The 26,950-nt window shown below is 36.5% G+C and overlaps 1 protein-coding gene across 6 annotated transcripts in view; it reads right to left on the bottom strand.

Moving 5' to 3' along the window:
• The window catches only part of DGKH (diacylglycerol kinase eta), a 185,034-nt gene that overhangs the window by 60,964 nt on the left and 97,120 nt on the right, over positions 1–26,950 (bottom strand). For all 6 annotated transcript variants that reach the window (XM_067016163.1, XM_067016162.1, XM_059041725.2 and 3 more), the window contains exons 5-13: positions 20,760–20,864; positions 20,360–20,492; positions 15,886–15,992; positions 15,071–15,196; positions 11,065–11,167; positions 9,781–9,940; positions 7,878–7,986; positions 7,621–7,760; positions 4,192–4,276 (exon numbers count right to left, since the gene is read on the bottom strand). In XM_067016163.1, the coding sequence (XP_066872264.1) occupies positions 4,192–4,276; positions 7,621–7,760; positions 7,878–7,986; positions 9,781–9,940; positions 11,065–11,167; positions 15,071–15,196; positions 15,886–15,992; positions 20,360–20,492; positions 20,760–20,864 (1,068 nt within the window). The remainder of the gene's footprint in view (positions 1–4,191; positions 4,277–7,620; positions 7,761–7,877; positions 7,987–9,780; positions 9,941–11,064; positions 11,168–15,070; positions 15,197–15,885; positions 15,993–20,359; positions 20,493–20,759; positions 20,865–26,950) is intronic.

Genomic DNA, 26,950 nt, shown 5'->3' on the forward strand with positions numbered 1-26,950 from the left:
ATTGTGTACCAGGCACTGTGATTAAATACTTTGTATGTATTTATTCTATTGATTGTCCTGTTTTACAACTAAGGCTCAGGTGAGTGATTTGCCCAAAAACCACAGCTAATGAAGAGCAGACAAGCTACAAGTAGGGATTCTGGAGCTTATTCCATCACACACACACCCCCACACACCCTGACCAAGTAAGTCTTGGTCTTTGCCTAATTGTATCTGTCAAATATAAATTTCATAATTGATCAGGTGTATTACTATAACAGCCTCCTGGATGGGCTTCCTCTGTCTCTCCTGCCCCTTTTCAAACCATTCTCCACTTCACAACAGGGTGATTTTTTTTCTAAAGCATAAATCTGATCATGCCACATCCCAGCTTAACATGTCTAAGTTTTCTAGAGAAAGTCAAAAGTTTTCAGCTAACATGTAAGACTCTCCATGATCTGAACCCTCCTTTCCTCTCCTCTGCCCTGTCTTTTGATGCCCTTCCCCTGCACCACATGCTCTAACTCTACAGAATTACTTGTGGTGCCCCAAATGTACCAAGGTCCTTACTATCAAGCTCTGTCTGCGTAATGCTCTTTTTCAACTAGCTAATTCTTACTTCTCTTTTTTTGTGCTGAAAACCCAGTTTAGGTATAACCTCTTCTGTAAAGACTTCATTGAACTTACCAGGCTAAGAACCCTCTCTTCTGTGTAATCATTATACCCTGAAAATAACTTAAACATCGCTGGTCATTTCCTTGTCTGGCCCTCCCACTAGACAAGAGATTCCCAAACTTTCTAGGCTCATGCGTCCTTAGTGTCTTAGTAATTTCGTCACAGTGCCCCTGGGCCAAAAGAAATACTTAATAGTAGTTAAGTCCAAACAGCTTAGTAAGTATTTATGTCCTGACAACTTAATAACCATTTGAAAAAAAATAATACACATAAATTAAAAGAAAAGAAATATCTTATTTCATTCTTAAATAACTAGTTGTGGGCCTGTGGGCACTGTATACATCTCAAACCTTAGAATCAGATTGGACCGTGATACCCTCATTTCCTATTCAATACTAATTTTTGTGTGGAGTTTGCTTTATAGCACAGCAACTACTGAAAATCCAGCTGCACAAAAACATAATGTCATCAGAAGGAATGTAGTGCAACCTAATATTTAAACTGTGGACTACCTCAAGCTAGTAGTTTCTGTGATGTCCAATAGATGTTGAGTATTACAATGTTTTCTCTGAAATTTAAAAGAATCTCATGGTAGCCCTCTGAGTTCACTGAGGTGCCTAGCACACAGCTTGGCAAACATAGCTCTAAGCTGATTGAAACTAGAGGGTAAGTCTTTTATTTCCAGCCCCAGGTACCAATAGGCACTTAATATTGTTGAATGAATGAAAGAAAAAATAAAGTTACAACTTCATAGCATGCTATTACCAAGCAGCTAGAAAACAGACAGAATTGAGGGGAAAGAAGTTTTATTACTCAATAAGAGTAAATTTAGAAATAAACGAATCAGAAGATTTTCATTTCCAGAAATTTGAGGCCATTCTCTCCTGTGTTTTCAGGGAGTTGACTGGGGTACAGCAGCTCACACCTTCTCTTTGATTACCTTGGCATTGATAACAAGCATCTGTAGACTTACTAGACTTGTATGATCGGGGAATGATACAGAAGAGACCAAAAACATGACCTCTGCATCAAAAGGCGTTTAATCCAAAAAGAAAGCAGTAGGAACCTGGCTTCCAAGGAATACATAAGGCCAGAGGGCTTTGATGTCAAGATGTCCATTGTTTTAATACGGTTTGGTATTTAGATTAAAAGAATTTAACAATATGAAACTTTTTTTTTTTTTTTAAGCCGTGTTGCACAGCCTGTGGGATCTTATTTCCATGACCAGGGATTGAACCCAGGCCACAGCAGTGAAAGTGCCAAGTCCTAACCACTGGGCCTTCAGGGAATTCCCTAACAAGACTAATTTTTAATTCACTGTCTACTTTGTGCCAGTCATCGTACCAGATGACAATACAATGGTGAGTGAATAATATACATTGCCTGATCCTTACAGTGTGACAGCACTGAGATGATGGAAGGTGAAGGGGGCTGTGGAACTACTGAAGAAAGACACAGATGTAGGACTTGGGAGATGAGGGATGACCACTTGGAGTGAGTGGTGGACACCTGGAATGAGTGATACCTAAGCTGAGACTTGAGGTGAGAACAGAGTGAACTAGTATGAGGCCAATGGAGAGATGCATATTCATTCACCAAGGGGTAGAGGAGAGAAGAACCTGATGGCATAGGGATTTTACATTAAATGTAAACAATACATTTTCTGATATTGAGTATTAAGCAATAGAATCATTGTTACTGAAGGAAATCATGGAATCACTATTCTTACAATGTTCAAAAAGTAAAACAACAAATAGAATTACTTAATTATGGCCATAAGGAATTAAAAAAACTGTCACAATTCCTTAAGCTCTATAATTCTATGGTGCCAGCAGAATGCTAACAGTTAATAAGAAGATCAACCACATTTTGTGGCCTTTTAAGGAATATCGAAAAAAACAGTAATTTCACAATCATGCATAAGGGAATCCAAAATAAATATTTTACTTAAAAAATATAAGCTGGAAAATTAGATTGAGCCTACGAAGAAGGAATATTTAGCTTACTTTTATTTCAGTTTTCGAGGCAAAGAAGTCACACAGTGACTGGTGAGAGTGACAAAGAACACTCATTCAACCTGTAATCTTAAGGCACATTATCTCTTTGTTATGAAATACTTTAACAAAAAAGCAAAATACATGAAGTTTCATTCAAAACTCCTTTACACTAAAAAAGAGCTTTCTTCTGTGTAGTTACAATTGTACCTCATATTTAGTGACTACATATATGATAAAAGTAAACTGTCTGACTTTATCTTATATGCTAGGAAATAGACATCTTGAAGTAAGAAGAGCAAAATAATACCCCTTTTGTCTCTTTGGAGAGAAAATTAATAACATTTAAAAAATACTATTATGAAAAAAGATTGGTTCCTATGAAAACACTATGTTTATAGTTGAATAAAATAATAATATAAAAAAATGCTGCTGGAAATAAAGTAGTAAATATATTAATCTTTCGTAGTAATTACCTCTGGGTGGCAGGACTGTAAATAAAATTTTTACCTTCTTTTTTATATATTTTTGTATTTTCCAAAATTTTTAGAAGCAGTTTTTGCTATTTTTATATCAGGGGAAAAAATTAAATACAATTAGCTTCTTTAAGGAATAGTCCAGTTTCTAGTTATCATTCCTTTCCTTAGTTTTGACAAGATCATAATTTTCTTAATGACAAAATAAAGATTTCAACTGTAAAATAAACAGATGAATTTTCCTAGAGGGAAAAATAAGCTATCATAGATCAAGTGGTCTTAGTGAGTCAGAGAATAATCCTCTGAAAATTAGGTTGTTTTAAATCTCCAGTGCTTTGAGGTTTAATCAGAATGCTGAATCTTTAAGAACATCTAAAAACTGTTGTTAGTAATGGTCTGTAGCAGGGATGGAATGAAGTGCACTGTCTTCCTTTGTTTTATCTTGATCCACAGACTTAATCTAGAGGCCTGTCCTGATGCATCCTCAACACAGCAGGGAAAGCAGGAAGAGAGAAATGCTAACACGATATTCTGGTGACGAGTATTGATGTGTGTCTGGAGCTGGGCGAACATCTAATATTCAAACGGGTGCTCGTGGGTGAAGCAGAAGATGAGTGAAAGCTAACAGGAGCCTGGCATCAGCTGGCTTCCCTGGAGCCCGGTTGGTAAGAGTAAATAGGCAGGTGGAATATTCAGGGAGAACTATGTATCAGGGTGGGAGCAAGGGAACCTGCAAGCCTGGTGCTTTCCACACACTCATCACCTCCTTTAATCCTCCCAACGTTGTGGTCTCCTCAACAGCTGAGGTCCATGAAGATGTGACCCACAAAGGCGAGTGATGTGGCTGAATTCACACGCCCAGGGTGGCTGTCATGGAAGGACACTAACCTAGATGGTAAGGATTCTTTCCTCTGGAGGAGAGGACCAGAAGCAGTCAATGAGACCAAACCCCAAACAAGAAAAATTACAATTAAGTGAACATACTACTATATCTTACATGTTTTTTATTGTTCAAGACACCCACCCCCGTTTTCAAATGATAAATAGATAAAGAGTTAAAGTCTTACATAAAATTCTTCAGATGCTTCTGGAGGTTCTGGAAGTAGAGAAGCCTTTGCTGGCAATTTGAGTTCATAGGTCATTATACTCCACCTGAAGGGAGAAAAATCTTTGGTCTAAAATTCCTTTAAAATTTAATAAACAGACTTTGTTCTTACCTCACATACGCACATATGCCCATATATTCATGAACTATGGTTTACTGTGTCTAAAATAACCAAACATGGGAAGAGATGGACTTTTGGTAATCTCATAAAATACTGAATTCATAATTTATGATTTCCATATCTTACCAATTCTCTGATTGGTGACTTCCAAACATTTGAAGGCTATGGCCCACAGTAAGAAATGTAGATGTGTAACAAGATCTCTCCTCTTCACTGGGTGCAAAGCATTCTGACTTTTCTATTCCTTTCTGTTTCACTTTTTAAATAATGCTCACTGCAATTTCTAACTAGATTATATAAGTTGCTAATGGGTCACAGCCCCAAACTCTAAAACATGTCCTAGATTAAACAAACGCGTAGTACCTACGAAAAATAAATCACTCTGCGTGTAACAATCTGTCTTGCCAAGTCAGCTTATACAGACATGAAGTGAAAATTATGAAAATTAGCTAAATAGTCCTTCTTACATTAAGAAAGTAAGCATGGGATTGAGAGGAAAAAATTAATAGAAATAATACTTAATTGAGGCAAATTTATTTCAATTAGCTGTAAATATTCATTTCAAACCAAACATTGAATCATTTGGTGTTAGAGAAAAGCAATCAACTCCAGATAAATCCAGTCTTCCATCTAAAATAATTTCAAAATTTGGGAAGAACAATTGGGTAGGGACATTATTGTTGTCAGTAACAGGATGTGAAATAAAGATGTTTCAAAGACACAAAGCATAATAAGAGCAGTACTGTAACACATGGATTTTAAGAAAAGCATATCACAGTGGATGCCAGTGATAGAACCTAGAGGAAAATCCCAAGATTAGCATCAGTATGTAAAGAGAGCCTAAAGTATCATTCAGACTAATAAGTCTTTGCATAAAAATTCAAATTCTGAGAGAATTCCCCAAAAGACATAGGTTATATGTTAGGATGTGTAAATGAAATAGATGTGTATAGCTACTATTCAACTCTTGACATGAATATACTGTAAATATACATTTGAACACAAAAAGTCATCCATTCCTTCATTCATCCACGCAACAGATACGTACTGAATGTCTCAAAGTGACAGTATTCCAGGGTCTGGAAATACAAAATTGAATAAGACTTCTCTAATAAAGCTTGTATTCTAGTGCAGAAACAGATGTAATACAAGCAACAAATAAAATAATTAAACTTTGTAAACTTTCAAATAGGGAAAATCACAATTGGAAACATGAAAGTCCAGTTCCGTATATCTGGCAATACTTCTCTGGTCAAAGGATGGTTAAAGAATTTGGAAAGAAATCCACCCAAATGTCCTTGCACCTTCCATGCTATACCTCCTCCCTTTATAGGCAATGATTGGAGCTGATGAAACAGGAGAAAGTGGCAGCACAAGTCAGGAAGGGATGCTTATTGGTACCCGCTAAGCAGACTTGAAGGCAGAAGTTACGGACCCATTTGGTGAGTATGTGCATTAAACAGAGAGTGCAGTGTTGAAAGCCCCTGGGAAGTAGAGTCTGGATTTCAGTGCAGACAGCCAGTTCAACCACTTATTAGCTACATGACACTGCTAATGTAAAAACCTCCTGAGCCTTTTTACCTGTAAGATGGAGATGATAATGATATTAGCCATTTATAAATGTACAGTGAGGATTAAACGAGATGATACTTTATCAAGTAAAGTAACTAGAAGTGCCAGGCAGACAAAAGATACTATTCATTGTTACTCCACTGTCTCCGCAAGACTCAATTTTCAACTTTGTAAAACAGTCATAACAATGCTTTTCTTAGCCAGTGTTGTTTTGAGGGTCAAATAAATTACTATATATGAAAAAGCATATATGCTGTGGAATATTATTAAACATCAATTTTTTCACCTGTTCTTTACAAATGGTATTCTTAAATTAGTAAGGAAAGCACTGGAACAAAATATTCTTATGTTTCTAAACAACAGTCCTAGCTTTTTAAATCCCCTTTGATTTGTTTTTTCTTGTGGTTTTTTGTTTTTTGGGTTTTTTTTTGCAGGTCTGTATTAAGGAATCTTACCAAGGGGGTGTTGTTTCTCTGCTAACCACCTAGAGAAATTAATTTTTATAACTTAACAAGGGAAAAGCACACACCCAGAGCAGAGGAAATGCCTCACAGCATTTCCTAGGTTGCTGGTAGAGCGGTATTTAAATTTACAACAAAAAACCATTTAAAATACCTTGTGGGGTTTGGTTAGCACTGAACTAGGCAGTCGTTTGGGAAATCACCTCCAGGCTCTTTTAAAGACTGGAGACTGAGTCCACTTTATGCTCCCAAACTACTGGGGGATCCCTCTCATGACTGGTTTGGGATAAACACAGACAAATGCTTCCCAGCCCAGCTTTCTTTTTAAATATTCTGTCAGCAAAAGAATCAGCCATTACAACATTATCTTATGTCAGGCAAGGTTACGATTAATTAGGTTATAGCTTATTTTAGAGTAATTACATTTTAGATTGGTGGCTCCCTGATGAGATTTTGTTATTTTCGGGAAGAATGCCACAGATGGCTAATCCTATCAAAGTTGTTTTGATTCATGCTAGCTCAAATTTATAATGAGATTTTGACATTTGTGTCCCACTTAGGATGGAGGTTGCTGCTTACTGAGCCCTGGTTGCTCCCTATACCCCAATTCTAAACACCTCCTGCATAATACTCAGGGCACACACACTGTGATTTCTTTTTACATGTGGGGCATTTAGAGGGAAAGCAGTTAAGAGATGCAGTCGAGGATACCATCAAAACAGTGATAGTTCCTTCATGTGAAGCTGTCTTCCTAACACTTCCCTGTCCCTGGGAAAAGATTATGTTTTTTAGTATTTTGTTGGTTCAATTCCTTCTCAATGTGTATAATTAAGAAGAGATATTCTAAAAAATCTAAGGTTTATATGTCTTTCTTAGTTTTAATGAAACCAGAAGATGAAGGGACCATACCTATTATACTCATCAAAAGCCCCCCCCCCCATTAACTATTTAAGCTTTCTGAGCCAAATAGCAGTTAAAGTAATTAGCATCAACATAGCCTTCTACATTATCTTTAAAATAATGGATTCATTAAACTAGTTTCCTCATTTTTTTTTTTTTACAATTCATTCATTCACTCAAAAAACATATTTATTGAGTGTCTATTCTGTGCCAGGCTCTGTTCTAGACCTCAGGGGTGGACCCCCGTCAGGGGTTACCGTCAGTACAATTTTAATTATCAAAAAAAGATATCAGTATGTCACTTTCAATCTAGTTTTAGAAGAGAATTTGTTATTACCTGTCCAACATTTTGGTGCTGGCTCGTTCCAGCTTCTCAAGTATCTGAGGAAGTTGGGTGTCGTCATCGTATGAGCCTCCCCAGCCAAGAACCCGGGCAAGGTCATTTCCTGTACCCAGAGGCAGTACTCCCAGCTGACACTGAAAGACAACCCCACAGGAGACCTCAGACAAGTTGACACATAGGGACTCTAACATTTCTGTACATCACTGGTCAGCAGGTTAGGATAACTAGCAGTGAAAGAAATGACCACTTGCCTGTTTATTCAAGTTGAGCTTATCGATTTCTGACAAAACCCAACCTACACTTCCATCTCCTCCACAAACAAGAATCCGGAAATTGTCAAACTTCTGGAATAATCTTAAACTGAAAGAAAAAAGTATTTTATTTTAGTATAAATAAATAAAAATCACGTTCCCCAATTCTTTGTCGTTCTGTTAGTTATTGGTATTCATGTTCAGATTAAATATAAGAACTCTTACAAATGAATTATACTATAAAAATCAATTTGAGTGCAATGCGTAACTCAAGAAAATGTCTTAATCATAAAGCAGAAAGGAGATCATAAGTAGAAATGGAGATAAAATTAGGAAAAAAAGGGGAGTGAGAAATGAGAAAACAAAAAAGAAGCAGAACCCAGGAAAGAGAATGAAAGCTAAGTGACAGGAGATGGTAAGAGCACTGACTTTTCTCTTTACTTCACAAGGATATGTTATTGCCATGAGTAGCATATTACAAACCAGGGAGGAGAATCTAGGGCAATGATGCTCCCGAGTGGCACAGGGGCAGTTCCTAAACAGACCCACCAAACCTTGTGCCCAACGTACCCCCGCCATACTCCCAGTAGCTGTTTTGCTTCCTCTTTCCCTATTCTCAGGTCAATCTTTTTACTTCTGTCTTCCTTCATCTCACATTTTGACACATTTCACCCTGTGAATGTACCTTTGTACACCTCAAGTATTGTGGAAAAATCAAAAAAATATGGAGACCATCTCAAGAAGTTTCACAAAGGGAGTTCCTCAGAATTTTAGAGGATGGGTAGAAGAAATAAATGTCAAAAATACAAGATATTGGAACCATCAAGGATTATAAAACAGATATGCTAGAAAGGGAGACAAAGCTAACCAGCAATGGGAGAGACAAAGGTGAGGAGACAGGCTAGATGAGGAAGTGTCAGGACACATGCAGGAGAAAGGAAGGGAGGTACAAGCACATAAGGAAAGAGCTGGGTTCAAGTGAAGAAGACCAACACTCATGGGACCAGAAGGTCTTGAGACAGCAAGAAAAAGGCAATGGAAACAAGAAGGAAGACCCTGAAAGGACACAGTGAAAAGAGGCACAAAGAGAGACTGAGGAGAGAAACAGAGAAGATAGGAGTGCTAAATCACAAAACACAAAGGCCTTCTCAGGAACTGGTATCTAAAATCTTCATTTCTACTTCTGTGTTTATGATTTAAGGTGACGGTGGAACCCAAGAGAAAAGCCGAGTTGGTGTGAGTAAATTATAAGGAGATCGCAGGCTCTTGGGTCAGATGCCACAATATCACCTCTTCAACAAAAATCATATATATACACTAAAAATGTATTCCAAGTGCCTCAAGGCATATTTTCCCTCTTGAAAATACATTTAAGCTTTTCCCCTCAGATTTTAGGTTATATGACATTCCAGAAAGTTTGAAATGAACAATTAACAAAACACTTTTTTGTAATGTATGGGAACTGAGTCTGAAATCCTTGAGGACCTGTCCTTGAGGCCCACAACAGTATCTGTGCTTTGGTTAAATAATTGATTATTTGTATTATATACAACTCAATACTACCCTCCCATGCAAATCATTTTCTCAAGTTATTTTTTGTATTTCTATATTTACACAAGTTGATCTACTTTGTAGAGCTAAGCAAACAGAACTGTTTGATGTAGGATATATTCTAAAACATTTTCTAAACAAATTTTAGAACTTTCAGCACCCAAGGAAGATATATAAATATCAAAAGGTTTATGTTAAAATTTATAATCAGAACTTTAAAAAAAGGAAGATGTCAGAAGATCAACACAGAGATGTCTAGATGAATCTGCAATTTTCATCAGCTGAAAAACCAAGTGTATTTCATGCTCAGTGCTACATATCATTCAAACGAGATTTATCAATAATCAATTACCCTAAATGAGGACCGCCATTCATCAAATCAAACACCTGAGCTGGATTTAGTAACTGTTTAAATCGGCGAAGAAACTTTACTCCCTGATTATCTCCACTCTTAGAATTGACAAAAACCAATAGAGGACTAACACAGAATGAAAATGTTGCTCTACAGAAACCTGTTAAAAAAAAGAAACAAAACACAGCACAAGATCAATACGTACAGCTTTCTCATTTTAAACTCTTAAGAAAAACTTCAGAGGAAAAAAGATAAATTCATAAATAAAGAACCTTGTTTATTACTTTAACAATGTTATAATTTAGCACCCCCAAAAGGAGATAGGTTTACTATTTACATACTAAGACCACAGAACTTATCGTTTAAAATGTGCACTATAATGAAAAATCATACCAAAGATGGTAAAAGTATTAATCATAGATAAATTGAGATCTACCACCTGCCTTAACAACACTTAATTATTAAGAGAAACCAATCATAGTCTATAAATTCACAATTGTTAAAGGATGCATGTTCATTTTCGGCATTATATTTAACTCCTCCTTGATAAGACCTTAGAAAATATTTTTAAATCTTATAATAAATAACAGAACTTTGATATATCAGGGCTTGGTGGGGGGGCTGTTAATAACACAGGTTAACAAATCATATCTTCTGCAGCTTATAATATCTATGATATCTACTGGCATCATTTATATAAAAAGTTTGAAAAGCATAAGGCACTTTATCGATGCAAAACATTGATAAGAGTTTATGGTAAAAGCCTTTTGTAATATGGTTTGCTTACAAGGAAGTTATTAGTATGCTATTCCAAAACCAGTGCTGTAAACAGGTTCTTCAGTACGTACAATTAAGTTGTAAAATTCCAGAAAAAGTGAATGAATTTATAGGAGTATAAATTCCTACAATGAAATGGTAAGAAAACACATTTCAATAAGAGCTATGCTAACGGGCAGCTTCAATTACGGAGGGGGAAAAATTGCTTATAAAAAATTAATATTTTCAGATTGCATTTTGTTACAGAATAACGATCTTATTTTATTTGCTGAAATGTAGTGTCTTATACACTGTAATTTCACCACTGTGTTAATAGTTATGTTTTTACACATTAATTTTAAAACGTTCTTTTATAAATTAAATGTATTGTTCTGCAATTGAAACGGAATTATTATATAAAAACTAACCAGAATAACCAATTACAGTTCTATTTATTCTAGGAAAATAGATGCACATATCAACATTTGATATACCAGGAATATACATACTTACACTACTGCTACATACCATCAGAATCGGTGCTGTTCAGTGCAATTGGAGGTATGACAGATACTCTACATTGGCCAAGTGGACATATAGGATGATATAAATCTTTGCAGGCAGTGTGTACCTAATAACAATGAAATAAACCTTCAGGAATCATAAAAACACATCAATGTTTTATTAGGGTATAAATTATGCCTAAGGAACTGGTACATGAAGATCCAGTGCCTCCCAAAATGTTCAGTAATTCATAAATTACTTTAATGGCACAATATTTATACTTCTAAGGAATGACCTAATCATTTTAGAGATGGGAATTTGATTTGGTCTGTACAGCCTGTTTTCATGATTGTCTCAGGCAAGTAGTATGTAGTCAATAAATGCCTGGTGAAGGGAAGGAGAGCGGAAGAGAAGAGGAAGAAGTGCAGAGGAAGGGAGGAAGAAAGGGAGGGGGCAAAGGAGGAGAGGAGGGAGGGAGGCGGGAAGGAAGAAGGGAAGCGAACCAGTGAGTGTCAGTATCATTGTCCATAGGAACTGATGATGACATCTACCTTATAAAATTCTTACAGAATTTAATGAAGATAAAAACGATCTGTAATGTGTCTGCTCTTTCTGCAGTGATCTATAACTTTCTATTCACACCTCTTTTATAATATTGTCATGTTATTATAGTTATAAGTACATCCGTGCCTATGTTCTCAGCTAGACTTCTGGCTCTGTAAGGAAAAGGAAAAGGTCCTATTATTGCCCCCTCATCTTGGAAAATGATACACATCACAGGCACTCAGCAAGTGTGTTAACTCTGTAGAAAAAAAAGTTTCAAGGTCACTCAAGCAGGGCAAACATATCAAGTAGGACCCAGGCAATTTAGAATAATGTATGCACTCAACTAGAGAGCCTTTAAATGTTTTATTAGTAAGAGCAGGCACTTCATAAAGCACTTATTTAATAAGGCTTTATTTCATTAGTCCTTTTAGAAAAGTGGCATATCAATTAAACATGTATTTATCAAAACTTTTGAGAAAATAATTGAAACTTAATAGCAATTCTTGTTCTGCTGATGACCTAATTTTGGACCATTTCCTGTTATGACTTATAATCATTAACAATCCAAATGGATTTTAGAAAAATGAGCAGGCACAGATCGTTTTCAAAGGAATTTAAAACGTATGAGAATCATAGGGCATTTTGCTCTATGATTATAACAATGTTAAATGAGAAAAGCAGAGATAAAATTGTATCCTCACTATTTTTACAGAAAAGGTGAAACTATGCCCAGAGATTGGACAACAGCTGGAAAAATTAAGAGTTATTAGGATTGTGGAACTATGACTATTAGGATTGTGGAACAATGGTTTGGTTTGGTTTTGCACCAGGTGACTATGTTTAGACACTCGATGTTTTGCTGTTAGAAACTCATATTTTAGAGGCATCATAATATCATAATGGATAAATGATAGTGTATAGGAAGTAGAAGATTAAGAGGCATGTAACAAAAGTGACGGTGGCCCAGAAACCTGCATGTCTAACTGACACAGGGAATGATTTCAAGCAAAGGTGATATTTCAGTTTGCCAGGAAAAAAGAGGAAAGACATTCTAGAATCATCCCTTCTACAGTCTGTAATCATACTTCTGTCCCATTTGTGAAATTTTTAAAATGTGGCAGAGAGTAGAACAAGCGTGTAAAAAACCAAATTTAGCTCCTACTGCTTTTTTTTCAACTCCTACTGTTAAACTTAATAAAGTTTAAAAACTGCTGACTAATTTATCCCTCCCCTGCTTTCCCTTTGGTTACCAGAAGTTTGTTTGCTATGTCTGTGGGATAAATTAGGAGTGTGGGATTAACATATGCACACTATGATATACCAAATAGATAACCAACAAGGACCTACTATATAGCACAGGGAACTATACTCAATATTTTGTAATACCTATAAAGGAAAAGAATCTGAAAAAGAATACATAAACATATATATGTAGGTATAACTGAGTCACTGTGCTATACACCTGAAACTCACACATTATAAATTAACTACAATAGAAAAAGACAACTACTGACTAAACCCAAGTAGAAACCTATATGTTACAGGTAAAGACAACTTACATAAAACCTTTCTAAAATAACTCATCACACAGATGACCTGCTTTCTTTGCAAAAAGTTATAAAAGAATAGCTGAAGTTCCAGAAGTAGAGAAATAGACTTCAGTAAATGCAGACTAATAAAAATAGTGGTAGGGGCTTCCCTGGTGGCGCCGCGGTGGAGAGTCCGCCTGCTGATGCAGGGGACACGGGTTCGAGCCCTGGTCTGGGAAGATCCCACATGCCGCGGAGCAACCGGGCCCGTGCACCACAACTGCTGAGCCTGCGCGTCTGGAGCCTGTGCTCCGCAACAAGAGAGGCCGCGACAGTGAGAGGCCCGTGCACCGCAATGAAGAGTGGCCCCCGCTCGCCGCAACTAGAGAAAGCCCTCGCACAGAAACGAAGACCCAACACAGCCAATCAATCAATCAATCAATCAATAGAAATGCTGTAGAGTTATTTTAAAAAAAACCCAAAAAACCTCGGGGGTTAGTTCTGTGAGACACTGCATAAAATTATAAAAAAAAAAAAAAAAAAAAAGAAATAGTGCTAGATGCATACATCAGTGGTTGCCCCCCCAAAAAAGAAATCTTAGGTGGGATGGAATCTTGATTTAAAATCTTGTTTACGTGAGCACTCCTTTAAAATAAGGAACGGCAGAAGGTGGTTTTCAGGGTTAGGGTTGCACCAAAACTCCAAAGAGAGATATCTAATATAGTCTGCATATTATATTAAATGGGATAAAAGAAATAAAAAGTAACATCTATGTCAATAAAAGAGGCAATCAATGAACAATAACAAAAGCATGGGGATGAAGAGAATCATGTTCGATTCAAAAATGAAAAAGAGGGGACTTCCCTGGCGGTCCAGTGGTTAAGACTCCTGCGCTTCCACTGCAGGGGGCGCGGGTTCCATCCTTGGTGGAGAACTAAGATCCCGCGTGCCGGGCAGCGTGGCCAAAAAAAAAATTAAAAGCAAAACCAAAAAAGAAACACAAGATTATCTATCAGGCCTGACTAAAAAATTGTAGGACTTATTTTTCTCTGTGGCCTATGGACTCAGTGTCCTTGATTATGAAATCAACATATCACAGGCACATCTCTTGCATTTGCTCATCTTCACCGTGCTTATTAAAAGCAATGGTGTTCTGTCTTTTTGTTGGGGGGAGAGGGGCTGACTTCCAAGACTCAAAACACGACCAAACGACTCTGCCCCGAAGCAAGGCAATCAGCATCGTAATCAGAGGGCATCTCCTGGCGCTCAGGTGAGCACTCACTGCCTCCTCGTCCTGCTGTCTTTTAGCCCCACATCACCCTCTGAGGGGCGTGAGGTCACCCTCTGAGTTCCTGCTCTGACCGCCCTCCTGGAGGGTAGAGGCCCAGTCCTCACGCAGTCTGGCAGAGATGGGACCATTGCTTGCTGTTCGCTCCACGCTATGCTGTGTCTGCTTCTCACCACTTTCTTGCACAGGCAAAGAAGTTTTAAAATAGTCACTTATTTATATAACATAAAGGTATATAATCTAAATTATATCAGTGCACGGCCTACTGAACTCGGCTTCTTTCTCCCGGAGAATACACACGGGGTTGTAGCAAACTTACACTTTGCCTGTTAATCAAAATTTGGTGGCTTTCTGTGGGCAACAGGTAGTAAAACAGGCTGAAAATTGCAAACCACTTAATTGTGGCTAAAGCTTGATGAAAAACAATAAAACTGTGGGAGAGAGGTCCTCACACAAAGGGACAAGAGTAGGTGTCACGAAAAGGGCATCTGCAAAAGTAATCAGAGTGGAAGGAACGCATCTTGAAAAAAGATGAACCTTACAACGGGTGCGTGTGCTACCAGGCTCTCTGCTCTGCCGTAAATTCTTAGCTTTGTCTCTAAATCACACAGATGAAAAAGGTACAGAAAGAAACATTTTAAATGGAAAATAATTATAAAACTCTCACCATCGTTTTACACCAAAGGCATCTCCAGTCTTGAAGACGGAGAACGCTGCCACACGTTTTTTCACACACAGCGCACTTGGCACTCACGGGCAAGTTACCCTCGAGCCACTGGTGGGGCATAGCCAGCTGTACAGCAGGAAGAAAGGGCAGTCAAATTAAAGACCGTGGAGGACATCATTCTTAGCCAAGGGAAGAGATACAATGATTTCTTACTCTATGGAATCAGCACCATGTATCATTCGCGGCATACGTTCATTTCCCCCACATTTATTGAGCATTTATTATGCCCTGAGCACTGTAGGGTTACAAAGATAAGTAAGACTAAATCCCTGCCCTGCAGGATTTGCAGTCTCTCTGAGGAGAAAGGCACATAGAGAGATTATCATAAAGTGACCACAAAGTGTTATCAGAGATTCACATGCAAGGCAGTCAAGGTTTCGAAGGTGGGGGGCACCACTGAGAGGAGGCCCCAAAGTCTCAGGAATGAACATCTGAGTAAACAGCTGAGCTGAGCCTTAAAGAGTAACCTAGTTGGCTAGATAAGGGTCTACAGCACCAGCCCAGCACAGCAACCACTCCTAAGCCCTTACACAACATTCCCCTTGAAATTTAAGAGCTGAAGGAAGATACAAAGAACCGGATGGAAAATAAAAAGTCACAGTCAACCGAAACCTTCCATCTAATCATAATAATAAACACTCCCCCTGAACTCTCTGTCGTAATTGAACTAATAGACGCTCCCACTTAATCTCCACAGGAGAGGAGAATAAAAGAGAGGAGGTGCCGGGGAGAGATGGGAGACAGTACGAGCTTACCCCATCCTCGTTCTCTATGATGTCCTTCCCGATGGAGGCTAGGGTCGTCCACTTGCAGTTATTTGTTGCTCTCACTGCACACCTTTTATGAGCCTTGAACTTACACACTAAAAAAAAAAAAAGTGAACCATTGCTAAATGAATATGCACTTTTGGACCAACAATGAAAGGAAATCACAGCATGAAACTTTAAAGTGGTCGGGGGGCAGAAGAAAAACAATATTTTTAAAAGCTTCTATGACTCTTCAATGATATTCTAAAAAGCAAATATGGTTATGTGTTTATGAAGCCCTTTGACCAAGCTATAGATTGCTACTTAAAGAGATTCCACTTACTCTAAAAGAAGAAAAGAAAGGAAATAAATACCAAAAACAAACAAACAAAAAATTCTTGAGGAGAAGGGAGACAACACACACACAACAGAAGGAAATAAAATTCAGTAATACAGCAGAGCTGGTAACAGCCAGTTTCTAAGTCTGGGTGCTGACTACACGAATGCATTTAATTTGTGAAAATTCAACAAGCTGTGTACACTTCTGATATTTGCTTTGTCCTGTACGTATAATATACTTAAATCCAAAGTTTGAAACTACCAGAGAGATAAAGACCAAGATAATACAGGGGAATTTTACAGTGCAAGTACGTCAAGAAAATATCCAGGCATCATGGGAAATAGGTTGATGAGAGTCACAAAGATGGCACTGTCTTTAGAAAGCATCCTGTTGGGGTGACTACATGACAATGTAGAAGAAAGGAATGATGAAGTGATGTTCCTACTACAGGCATCACTAATTCTCCCAGGCCATATTATCAAAAAGGTGCCTGCAAAGGAGAAATAAGAGGAAACAACCAAGACAGGAGCAGCACATACATGAGAAAACAAATAAACCACAGATTATTTGAAAAATTAACCCTTGCTTATGAAAATCAGAACTTGACTCCTACCTAAGCTTATCCATCCCTCTAGGGACACACATTATCCAAGCGTTAATGGAAGCTGATGTTATAAGAGTTTCTGACTTTTCAGGCGGCTCCTTAACACATGGTTTTGGAATTTCTACCAGTAAATCGTTAACAAATTTGAAATGATGGGTTACGCACCATTCTCTTTAAAGTGTCCTAATTTGATGTAACATGAAAACGAAGGGGTCAAGTAAAATAACTAAGATGCCTATAGCCAAATGTTCAGAATGCTTCAAGTATCATGAATAGCTGATATATAAATGGTCACTTAAATTGAGCTGGTTTTTCCTTTAAACATATTAGTCTATAGACACTGGCAATGTTTCGTTTACCTGCTCTTTTGTGTACATTGACAAGTTCTTTCCTAGAAGTCATACTATTTTTGTTATAAATGACTTTGTGACTAAGCACAGACTTCATATAGAAAACAAGTTTTCCACTGAATTTTACTGCTGATAAACAGTAGTATAAAGAAACAGCACCATAGGAAATTAGCTTAGTTTGAAAAAAAATTTAGCATGACCTGCTCCTTTTTGCTCCAAGCGACTTTTAAATTATTTAATATTTTAAACTATTTAAATGTTGTCATCTGTTACTGTATTTCTCAAAAGTATAGTTCTAGTTTTAGTGCTAGTTTTAAAAAGCAGGCTGTTTTTTAAGTACAAATAAGGACTTGATATTAACAGTCAATAACTTTTCTAAGAGGCAAAGAAGGAAGTAAAAAGAGGGCAACAGAGTATAATTTCATGGCTTTTTGAAGATTTTGCCATTAAAAATCAAACAGCTCATTAAAAATAAAAATCACTTTTGTAATAATAAAGTTCTTCATGCAATGAGCCTTGAGAATTACAAAGTTGCTTAATACAACATATACAACATATCATGATAAAAATAAAACAAACTGGACTTGTAACTATGGACACTAAAGAATGGACACGATTACTAGGCACCTTAATTTGTGCCTAGTAATTAGCTGACAATTAATTTTCTCCAAACAAGTTATTCTGAAATAAGGCACTTTTTCCTGACCTGTAAAGTCATTATTTTAAAACCATAAAACATAAAAAATACAGTGACATGTAACAAATTACGATTCTTTATTGCAATATTCAATCTTTACCACGTTGTAAGTGTTCATGGGTGCTTAAGATAAAAATAAGTACCCATGTGGAGATATTTATGCTGTTGATTAAAAAAAAAAATCACCACTTAACTTTTTACTCTTAGAGTGCTGTATAAATAACTGTGAAGCACAATTATGCTCTGAAATTATAATTAACATTCTCAATTGACTTAGGGGATTATTTATGAAATATATTTTCTGTCTTCTGTTTTTCATTCATATATTTTGTATATGCAAGGCTTTAAAATCATAATTTTAGTTATTATTCAACACAAGACAAATCAGTACAGACTCTTTGTACTGTGAAAACAAGGGCAGAAAGATTAAGTAAATTTAGTGATGGCATTACGCACTTGGAAGCGAGATTCCATTCTAATACAATGTTATTCGTTGTCATTGTTGAATGAATTTTTCCTGTATTTGCATCTCTGTTATAACTTTTAAAGCGTCTTGTATTTTAAGCCCTTAGTTTTATCAAGCAGCAGTTTACTCAGATTTCAAGGGGGGGGTTCTAAAGTTTAACTTTGCTTACAGTAAAACTATCCTAAATAACCACAGTCTCATAAAATAAAAAGGCAACTTTTTTGTATATTCATAAAACCCTTGGGATTTTTAAAACCTTCTGCTGCAGTTTTAAAAATACTCATGGGCAAGACGCTGCAGATTTAAAATTTTTATCAGCAGAGAAAATGAATACTAACATATATTCCTCTAAAAAGATAATTAAAAAATACTATAATTGAGACTTTTTAAAAAGTCAGGAACTTAATTAGTAATAGAATAATGTTAACACATTTATTTAAAGACTTTGAAGTTTTTTATTCTCACCAGCTAATATAATTTTCATTTTTCTTTTAAAATGCTTAGAAAAATATTCAGTCATCCCACTATTAACTTCAATTCCTAAACAGTTAACTATATTTAATAATACATAACTCTCAAATCAGAAGGATACCACAGATCAGATCTAAGGCTATTTTAGATCTGATTTTTTTTTTTTTTAGCATTTTGAGGATAGTAGACTATAAGGTAATAGTACAAAGACCTTTAAAATAACCCCATATAATATTACAGCCCTAGTAGACTTACAGGAACACTTTTAGATCACTAAAGTCATAAAGACCAATTATATCTTTGTTTGCAATCATTCTTTAAATCTAAAAAAATTGTTTAATGCCTCCTCCAAATTCTTATTTTCACGAATTTTAATGCATCAGGCCATGACACAATCTGTAATTGTTTATTTGGTGAATTTCTTATACAACACAGTTACAAATGTCTACCCTATATTTGACTAGAAAAGTAGCATTATTGTATGTACTCTCTCATTTCATTTTCATAGTACTCTGTGAGGTATAAATGATTATTATCCCCATTGTATAGATGAGGAAGGAAAGTCTAAAAGGGTTAAACTACTCCTGGTCACAGTTTGTGGTGGTAAAACTGAAATTGGAACCCACAGGGTTTAACTACAGAGCTCTATTCTTATCCACTAGGCTGTGTCATTGTCATATTAAATAGCTGAAATACTGACATATCTTGGATTTTGTAATTTAAAATGAATTAAAACTATGACTCCATTTCTATTTTATTATTTAATTATTATATAGTTTTATTACAAGATTACCTAAGAATTTTTTGCATTAGTGAGAAAAGCTAAATAATGGTATCATATGTAGTTCAAAAGTAGTACACAGTGATGGAATCACTGAGGTATTAAATTAAATAAATCTAAAGAAGGTATGAGTTTTCTCTTGTTGACTATTAATGTATTTCTTTTAAGTGGTCACTGTTCTTAAATTTAAAAGTAACCCACAAATACTGTGATGAGAACAACAGCATAGACCTTATTTTTAGAAAACTTTAAAGAAATTTAAAAGGATGACATCCATTTAAATTAAACACAAATGAAATAAAACATTTAAAACAATGCAACATAAGTAACAGTCTAAATCCTGCCAAAAAGTATATACTGTCCTCACAGAAAGTTTTGTTCTCTGTAATTAAACAGAACAGAAAAAGAATACTAGAAAATTAGAATGATACACAAAGTCTAAAGAATTTTCTTTAATGGTAGTTGCTAGTTGTTCAGGAGGGAAATGCTACATTTTGATTTATACGTCCCTTCAAATGATTTTATGTTATCTTTTCCTGAGCCAAAATATTTTCCAAGTTGGTCCTATGTGTGCAGAGCTTCACTTTCAGCCACAGTAAAATTAAAACACTCTGGTCCCACTGACATGCTCCCAGCCACCGCTTCTACCCAAGGGAAGTGTCTTCCTATGATGTCTTCCTATGATGATGTTTCTCTGTTCACAAAGGTAACCATGGCAGCGTGTTTACAGTAAGGTCAGTGTCAAGGGAGAACAAACCCTGGATGTTACTATACCTTCGCAGGACAGGCCATGGGAGGTGACTCCAGAAAGACTCTCTCGGCAGACGTTACAGAAAGTGGGTCGGGCATGGGAGCAGGCGTACCAGTTATGCATCCCTGAGAAATGTTCCACATTAAACTGGGCCACCTAGAAATGAGACGTTAGCACAGATTTGCCAAACAAGAGAAGAGGACTATGTTTGGAATGTATATAGTTACGATTACAATTTCAAATCCACAATTTTTAAAACTAAAACACTTTGCTTTAACTTTAAAAAAAAAATCAGTATCAAGTTTAAACAAGTTGCTGAATGAATCTACACATACTTTTTTTTTTCTGTAGAATATAGCTTTAGCGCTACGGTTCACATTTATTCTCTAAGAGTACGAGATGACAGGAGAGAGGCTACTTTACCTCGTAAGGTTCTCTGGTCTGTACAGACTTGAGCGAGCTGATCCAATCCTCCATCTCTTTCCTATTCTCAGCACAAAGCATTAGTCTTCTGAATGGAGTGATTATCTGAAAGGGATAATGCAACCTGATTGTTATTAACCAACAAAGAGAGATTATTGCAAGACCTAACATCTTACAAGGTGGTACCATTTCTAATCTCTTGAGTCCTTACTTCCTTGATGAAGAAAGTAAGATTCTCTGGAAGGTAAATGGATTTAGTTCTCAGTGTGATACAATGTGGTCCAGGAAAGGAGACTTTTCTTGTCTTTGCCCTCATTGCTATTTACTTATCAGGCCTTCTAGCCCTTTACCCAAGGCTATGAACTCATCTAAGCAGAATATTCTTATTTCATGTAACATATCTTGAAAATGGATTTTAAATATAAATCAAAATAATTCATAGTAAGCTAGAATTAACACATATTTTTCAATATGGAAATTTTGAAAAATCAAAAATCAAAGGAATGCAATATTAAATGATTTCATAATTGGTATATAATAATATCAAGACTATTCTGCTTTAAATAATGTTGGGTTTACAGATCCTTTCCATTGCCTATTTTAATATGATTTATGTGACGGATTTTCTTCCCGTTGTGCAGAACTCCACTGTACTACTTTTTAGTGAGAACAGGGAAGAAGAATTAGCATATAAGTCCTTTAGTTGGCTTTAAGGGATGAAAATAATTGTGACGTTCATCTTTTTTTCATGTTACTAAAGAAGGCAAATTAATTATTTCAAGAATCTTAAAGCAAGAGGAATAAAACTTCATGCTGTTATAGCACCAAAAGCTTCCAAGTAAGACTCTGAAATGACTTGAAAGCAGGCCCTACTTACGTGTGAATACAATATTCTGGTTTTAACCTTGAAGTTGCTAAATCTTAAGCATTTACTTCAAAGGAGAGACCATTTATTTACTTGTGAAAGAAAAGCAATATGTTACATTCCTACCTAGAACCTATTTCCAAATAATAAATTAGATATTTACTTGTAGAGCAAATCAGAAATTTTCCCAGGTTAAAAGCCGTTCGATCAAGTGATAATCTACATATTGCAGTAGAGAGCAGATTTCCCAAGTTATGGAAAAGCAATAATTATCTCTAAAAAAAAAAGGAACTCTTCCCCAAAGGAGTAAACTAGCAAGCCTCAATCACTAGTGTTCATCCTTAGGAAATAAGTCCATTATTCAAAGCTATAGAGCTCAGCGCAGTTGTAGCTACTCACCAGTCACTGCTTCCTCTCATCTCTCATTAGTTTAGGCTACACAATCCTTCGCAGACTAAGAGGGCTTTAATACACTGGACAGGCACTCATGCTTAAATACAGCCGGCCAGAAGTCACATGGACATCGAGCATTAACCACTCAGCACTGGATATTGGTTAATTGCATATGAAATTGAACAGAACCTCACTTTTGCATTTTCTTCTGTTTTCCACTACGCTCCTTGGATAAAGCTTATTAGCAACTGGTCACTCCTCTTCCTCAATAAATAGTTAATGCAAAGAACAACGCCTCCCTCATTACTTAGGAGCCAAATGGATGCTTTATTGCTTCAAAATGTTTTTCTAGGACAGCTCATCAAATGCAGCAGAGGGGGACCATTAAATCATAATACACCCCTGGCTCTGATGACTAGCACGGCACTCCAGAAATCTCTGTGTGTCAATGGACTGACTGAATCAATCTGATATTTATCTGAATAAATATCACCTCTGGCATGTTTTATTTAATATTTCTGCTATACTATATGATGTAACGCTAAGGATTCCCTCTCTCTCATTAAGATCTTAGAGTGAGTGAGACATGTATTACTTAGGTAAATAAACCAGGCTTTCTACTTTATTCTTTAATTTTGTTTTTTTTTGTTGAATTCTAAGTAAAGCAGGATGTCTGATGGTTTTAACTATCTTTAATGCCTTTCTATTCTTTAAAAGCCATTGTGAATTCAATAAAAAGAGGGGAAAGGATAGAGAAATAGCTTCTAATTTTTCTTGTAGCTTTTGGGACTACATAAATGCCTCAACGCTAAAGGATTCAGGCAACATAAATCATGCATGTACCTCATACGCTGACGAAGTAAAATGTTTACATTTGCAATTTCTCCTTTTTTTAAAAAAAATGTGTTTTAAAATGGGCAGTAATAAGTAAAGATCATAACATATTCTTGAAATAAAAGCTAAGTTTTTAAAGAGCCAAACAGAAATTATAAATAATTGTGATTTACAAGCCTTGTGATTAAGAAACCTATTATAAAGTTACATTATAAGATGTTGACACGAGAAAAGAAAATCCTTCATAAACGTGCGATGCAGAGATGTCTCGCTTTGTGGCTGCAAGACGAAAAATACCTCAGGGAGCAGCCTCGGCCCCACTGAAGACAAGGCTGGTTTACCAAGCAAACCTGTAACATCTCCCAGATTGTCCCTTTCCTCTCTGGGCTAATCACTCCTCAGGCCTCCAATGCTCTGAGTCCCCTCCCCACCTTTTACTTAAATTCTTCTTCATCACTGACCTTTGTAGAAAAGAATATGCCAACAGTCCCATCTGCTAACTGACAGGCTCTAGCTGTATCCTCACTGAACCTCAATACACTACAGTAGTTCCTCATCCAAATCTTTGTCAGGAAAATATCTGGCAAGCGGCAGACTCTGAAAACTATTTGGTTCTTATTCTGAAAGCCTTTTTCTTATGACAAGGGAGCAGGGTGCAGAGATGGAAGGACAGAGGAGGGGCCTATTCCCAGGGAACACTCTCTGAGCCTGTTGGGGGCCAAAGCCAGGATGTTTCTAGAACTAGAGGACTTTTTACCTTTCTTGAAGGATCTGCAGTTTATCTATCCTACCGTGTCCCCTAACCCCTGGCCTCATCTCAACCCTTACTTTTACCCTCTCTTCCCACTACTGCAACATTCCCAAATGACTTTTTTCAGGCACATCTGAACTTACTTCAGTAATTAGTTTCTTCAAACTATAACCACCACTCCCATTTCGGGTCCTGGGAAATACACCTGTCATCCACCCCAGCATTTATTGAATGTTTACTGCATGCCAGAGCCCGGGCATACAAACCATATGGGCTTTGCCTTACCAATCTATAAGGGAGATGGGTAAGTAACCCAAGATTTGCCTGTCTGAAAAAGTGCTATATAAGATGGAGTACAAAGGAAAGACATCTAAATTCATTTTCTAAGTGCTACCTCAAATAATATACAAACTCCACAGGAATAGAGATATTGTTCTACTTTGAGAGTTACTGGCCTCTAAGGGTTAATCCAACAACACTATTATGTTGTATAAGGATCAAGAATTTCTCAGTCTGGGAAAGCATGTAAATACATAAAACAAATATAAAACAATCTGGCATTAAATATATAAAATTCCATCAAAGAGTACCATTATAGTTAAGACTTTAAATATATAAACATGCACAGGAAAAAAAACCCAAATACCGTACTGGTTATCTTTCAGTGAAAGAATTGCAGATAATTTAAATATGATTTTTTTGGTTGGTCTATGGTTTCTAAAGTAGATAAGTAGTGTTTCCGTAACAAAAACATTCTTTAATTTTTTTACTAACAGAAGAATGGGAATTTAGAATTTAAAACTTGAACCCAAGCAAAGCCTTCAGCACAGTTGTCTGTTACAAGCCAAGCCTCACGAAATATTAGCATCACAATTATTCTTAGCGCTGACAGGGATGATATACATATTTACAGCTTTCTTCTATAAGGTATATATTTCTTGTGTAAGTGTGGTCCACAGACAAAAGTAACAGGAGCTTAGGTCAAAAATGGAGGCATTTTGCCAACAAAATAGTCACTGACTAGCAAACCACCAAAATAGAAATAAAGATAATGACTTATTCCTTAGAAGACATTAGGAGAACATGAACAAACTAATTAAGAAGAAATGGTCTCCCCCCCACCCTTAATTGCACTGCGTCTAACCTTACCCAAAGCAGGAATATAACAGCAAAAGGCTTACCAAAGAGCATGAGATCCCAGTACAGCAGTGAAAGAGTTCAGAATGCCGTCTCTAGTAGGTATCATGCCTAAACTATTCAAGATAGAGGGTTCCTCCTTTTAACTCAGATTTCTGATTCTGCAATGAAGGAAATTCTGCAACCTTCTGTGTAACTTTAAGGGTCCAACAACTTCTTCTGTTCAAAAATTCTTATTTCTAATCTAAAGTTGTTTACAACTTACTGATCACGTCCGCACCCTGGCATACTTATTGTTGTATCTTTAGTGATTAATCCTGAAGAGCCCTGACTGAAATAAAGATTCATTTGCAGTGAGAAGCCTTTCTTGGAGAGCAGGACAGACAAAAAGTTTAGTTGTGCTATAACAATTTTTGTTGTCTATACTTATAACTTAGGGGATATAAGTTGACTTTTGTTAAAGCCCAATCAGGTATAAACATGTGTCTTCATAACACTAGGTTTGCTCTACCTGAAATTGCCAAAAGCTCAGTCTTAATATTCCTCTTCCATTCTTCCTCATAAAATCTATATCCATCTCTTACATTATATATGTTCCCTTTTTTTCCATTCTTCTTTTTTGGAATGAAGTAATGCACTTTAACAGCTTAAATGTGCCAAACTGCAATGTAGCCATACATCTCATGTATTTTGAGAGCAGAGATACTTCAAAGAGTAAATAAGGATCACTACATCCAAGGGCATAGGTCTTTAATGATGTGTTTGTACCTGAATCAAGACAAGAGTTTTTTCAAAACATAGCCAACCACGCTCCAAATTAGATTTGGTGAATCAAAATCTTATTTTGGGGGGAGACGTGGATAATTTCAGAGGCATATAACTGTATATTGGCAAAGCTATACAGGTAATTCTGGAGCACACCCATTTATCAACCACTAAGGGTAACAGAAGCATCCAACTTTCCCATTAGTCAAAGCAGGATCTGGTCTAAAATAACGTAAAGAACGTGTTCTTAATCTTTATGGGCCCCGATCTCCCTTTTCTGCTCCCAAATTTCCAGTGTCTCATCTGCCCCTAGTAATATTTCTTCGTTGTGGGACCCATCTGTAATAGCTTCCCACTACAGCACCCCACGTGATATAACAGAGGTTACAAAATGGTGATCTCCGAGGTTTCTGTGGCCGTTTCTGTTGAACCATGAAGTGCTGTGTTGTAAAACAACAAGTTAATATCCATCATATTAGACAGGTTCTTTGCTCATCACAATACAAGCAGCTTAAATCTATTTTCTTCAGCTGGCCACTCCATACACTTAACGGCCCATGGAGGCATCTGAATTTGCAAATCCTATACAAACTCCCATGACTCCTTTGCCTTCTAGGGTCAGTGCTTCCCTATTTCATTACAGTTGCCTCAAGCCCCATCGGTTTTCTCCGGTGACAACTACTGACCTAAAGAGTAATTATTTTTTTCCGAGGTGTTGATAGATGATAAAGGTTTACTTTCTCCTCAGGGTGCCTGAATTTTAACAGGAGACTAACAAAAGACAAAAGGTCACGACGAATGTATTTCTGGCACCAAGACCAAAGAACGTGCCACAGGTATTTTCAACAGATAGTGTAATTTAAATCAGATAGTATAATTAAAACAACAGAATTTTAGATTAGGAAGAGACTTTCTCATACTGACCCAATACCATAAACATTATTCATTTTATAGCTGTAAACGCTGTGGAGTCTGCATTAAGTGCTCACGATGAAAGAGACTAGGTTCCATGAAATCCTGGAACCCAAATTTCACAATATCTAAAATAATGTAAAATAACTTATAAAGATGTAATGGATTAATGGTAAGACTGAGATCAGCAGGTAATTCACATACATGTGACAGCCTATTAATCTACTGCTGGAATTTATAAAGAAATTTTGCTATGCAGGCAGCACACTATGTAAATGTCAATAGGATGCTAATTCATATCGCTTGGTAGTTGAACTAAGGTCTTCCTTACTCCCTTTTAGGATGATCTAAAAATCTTTTCATATGTCTGTTTAGAACCATGTTTAGATTCATAAACAAACACACACAGACCCTTTACTGAGAGTATGTAAAGAGTCAAAAAGGATATCTGAAAATCATTCTACACTTTTGTTTTTGGCTAAGTGATCATCCTCCTAGCTGATGAGTCCTTTCAGCTGAATAACAACTTACTGA

Source organism: Kogia breviceps, chromosome 16 (genome assembly GCF_026419965.1).
Source record: "Kogia breviceps isolate mKogBre1 chromosome 16, mKogBre1 haplotype 1, whole genome shotgun sequence".
Taxonomy (NCBI): Eukaryota; Metazoa; Chordata; class Mammalia; order Artiodactyla; family Physeteridae; genus Kogia; species Kogia breviceps.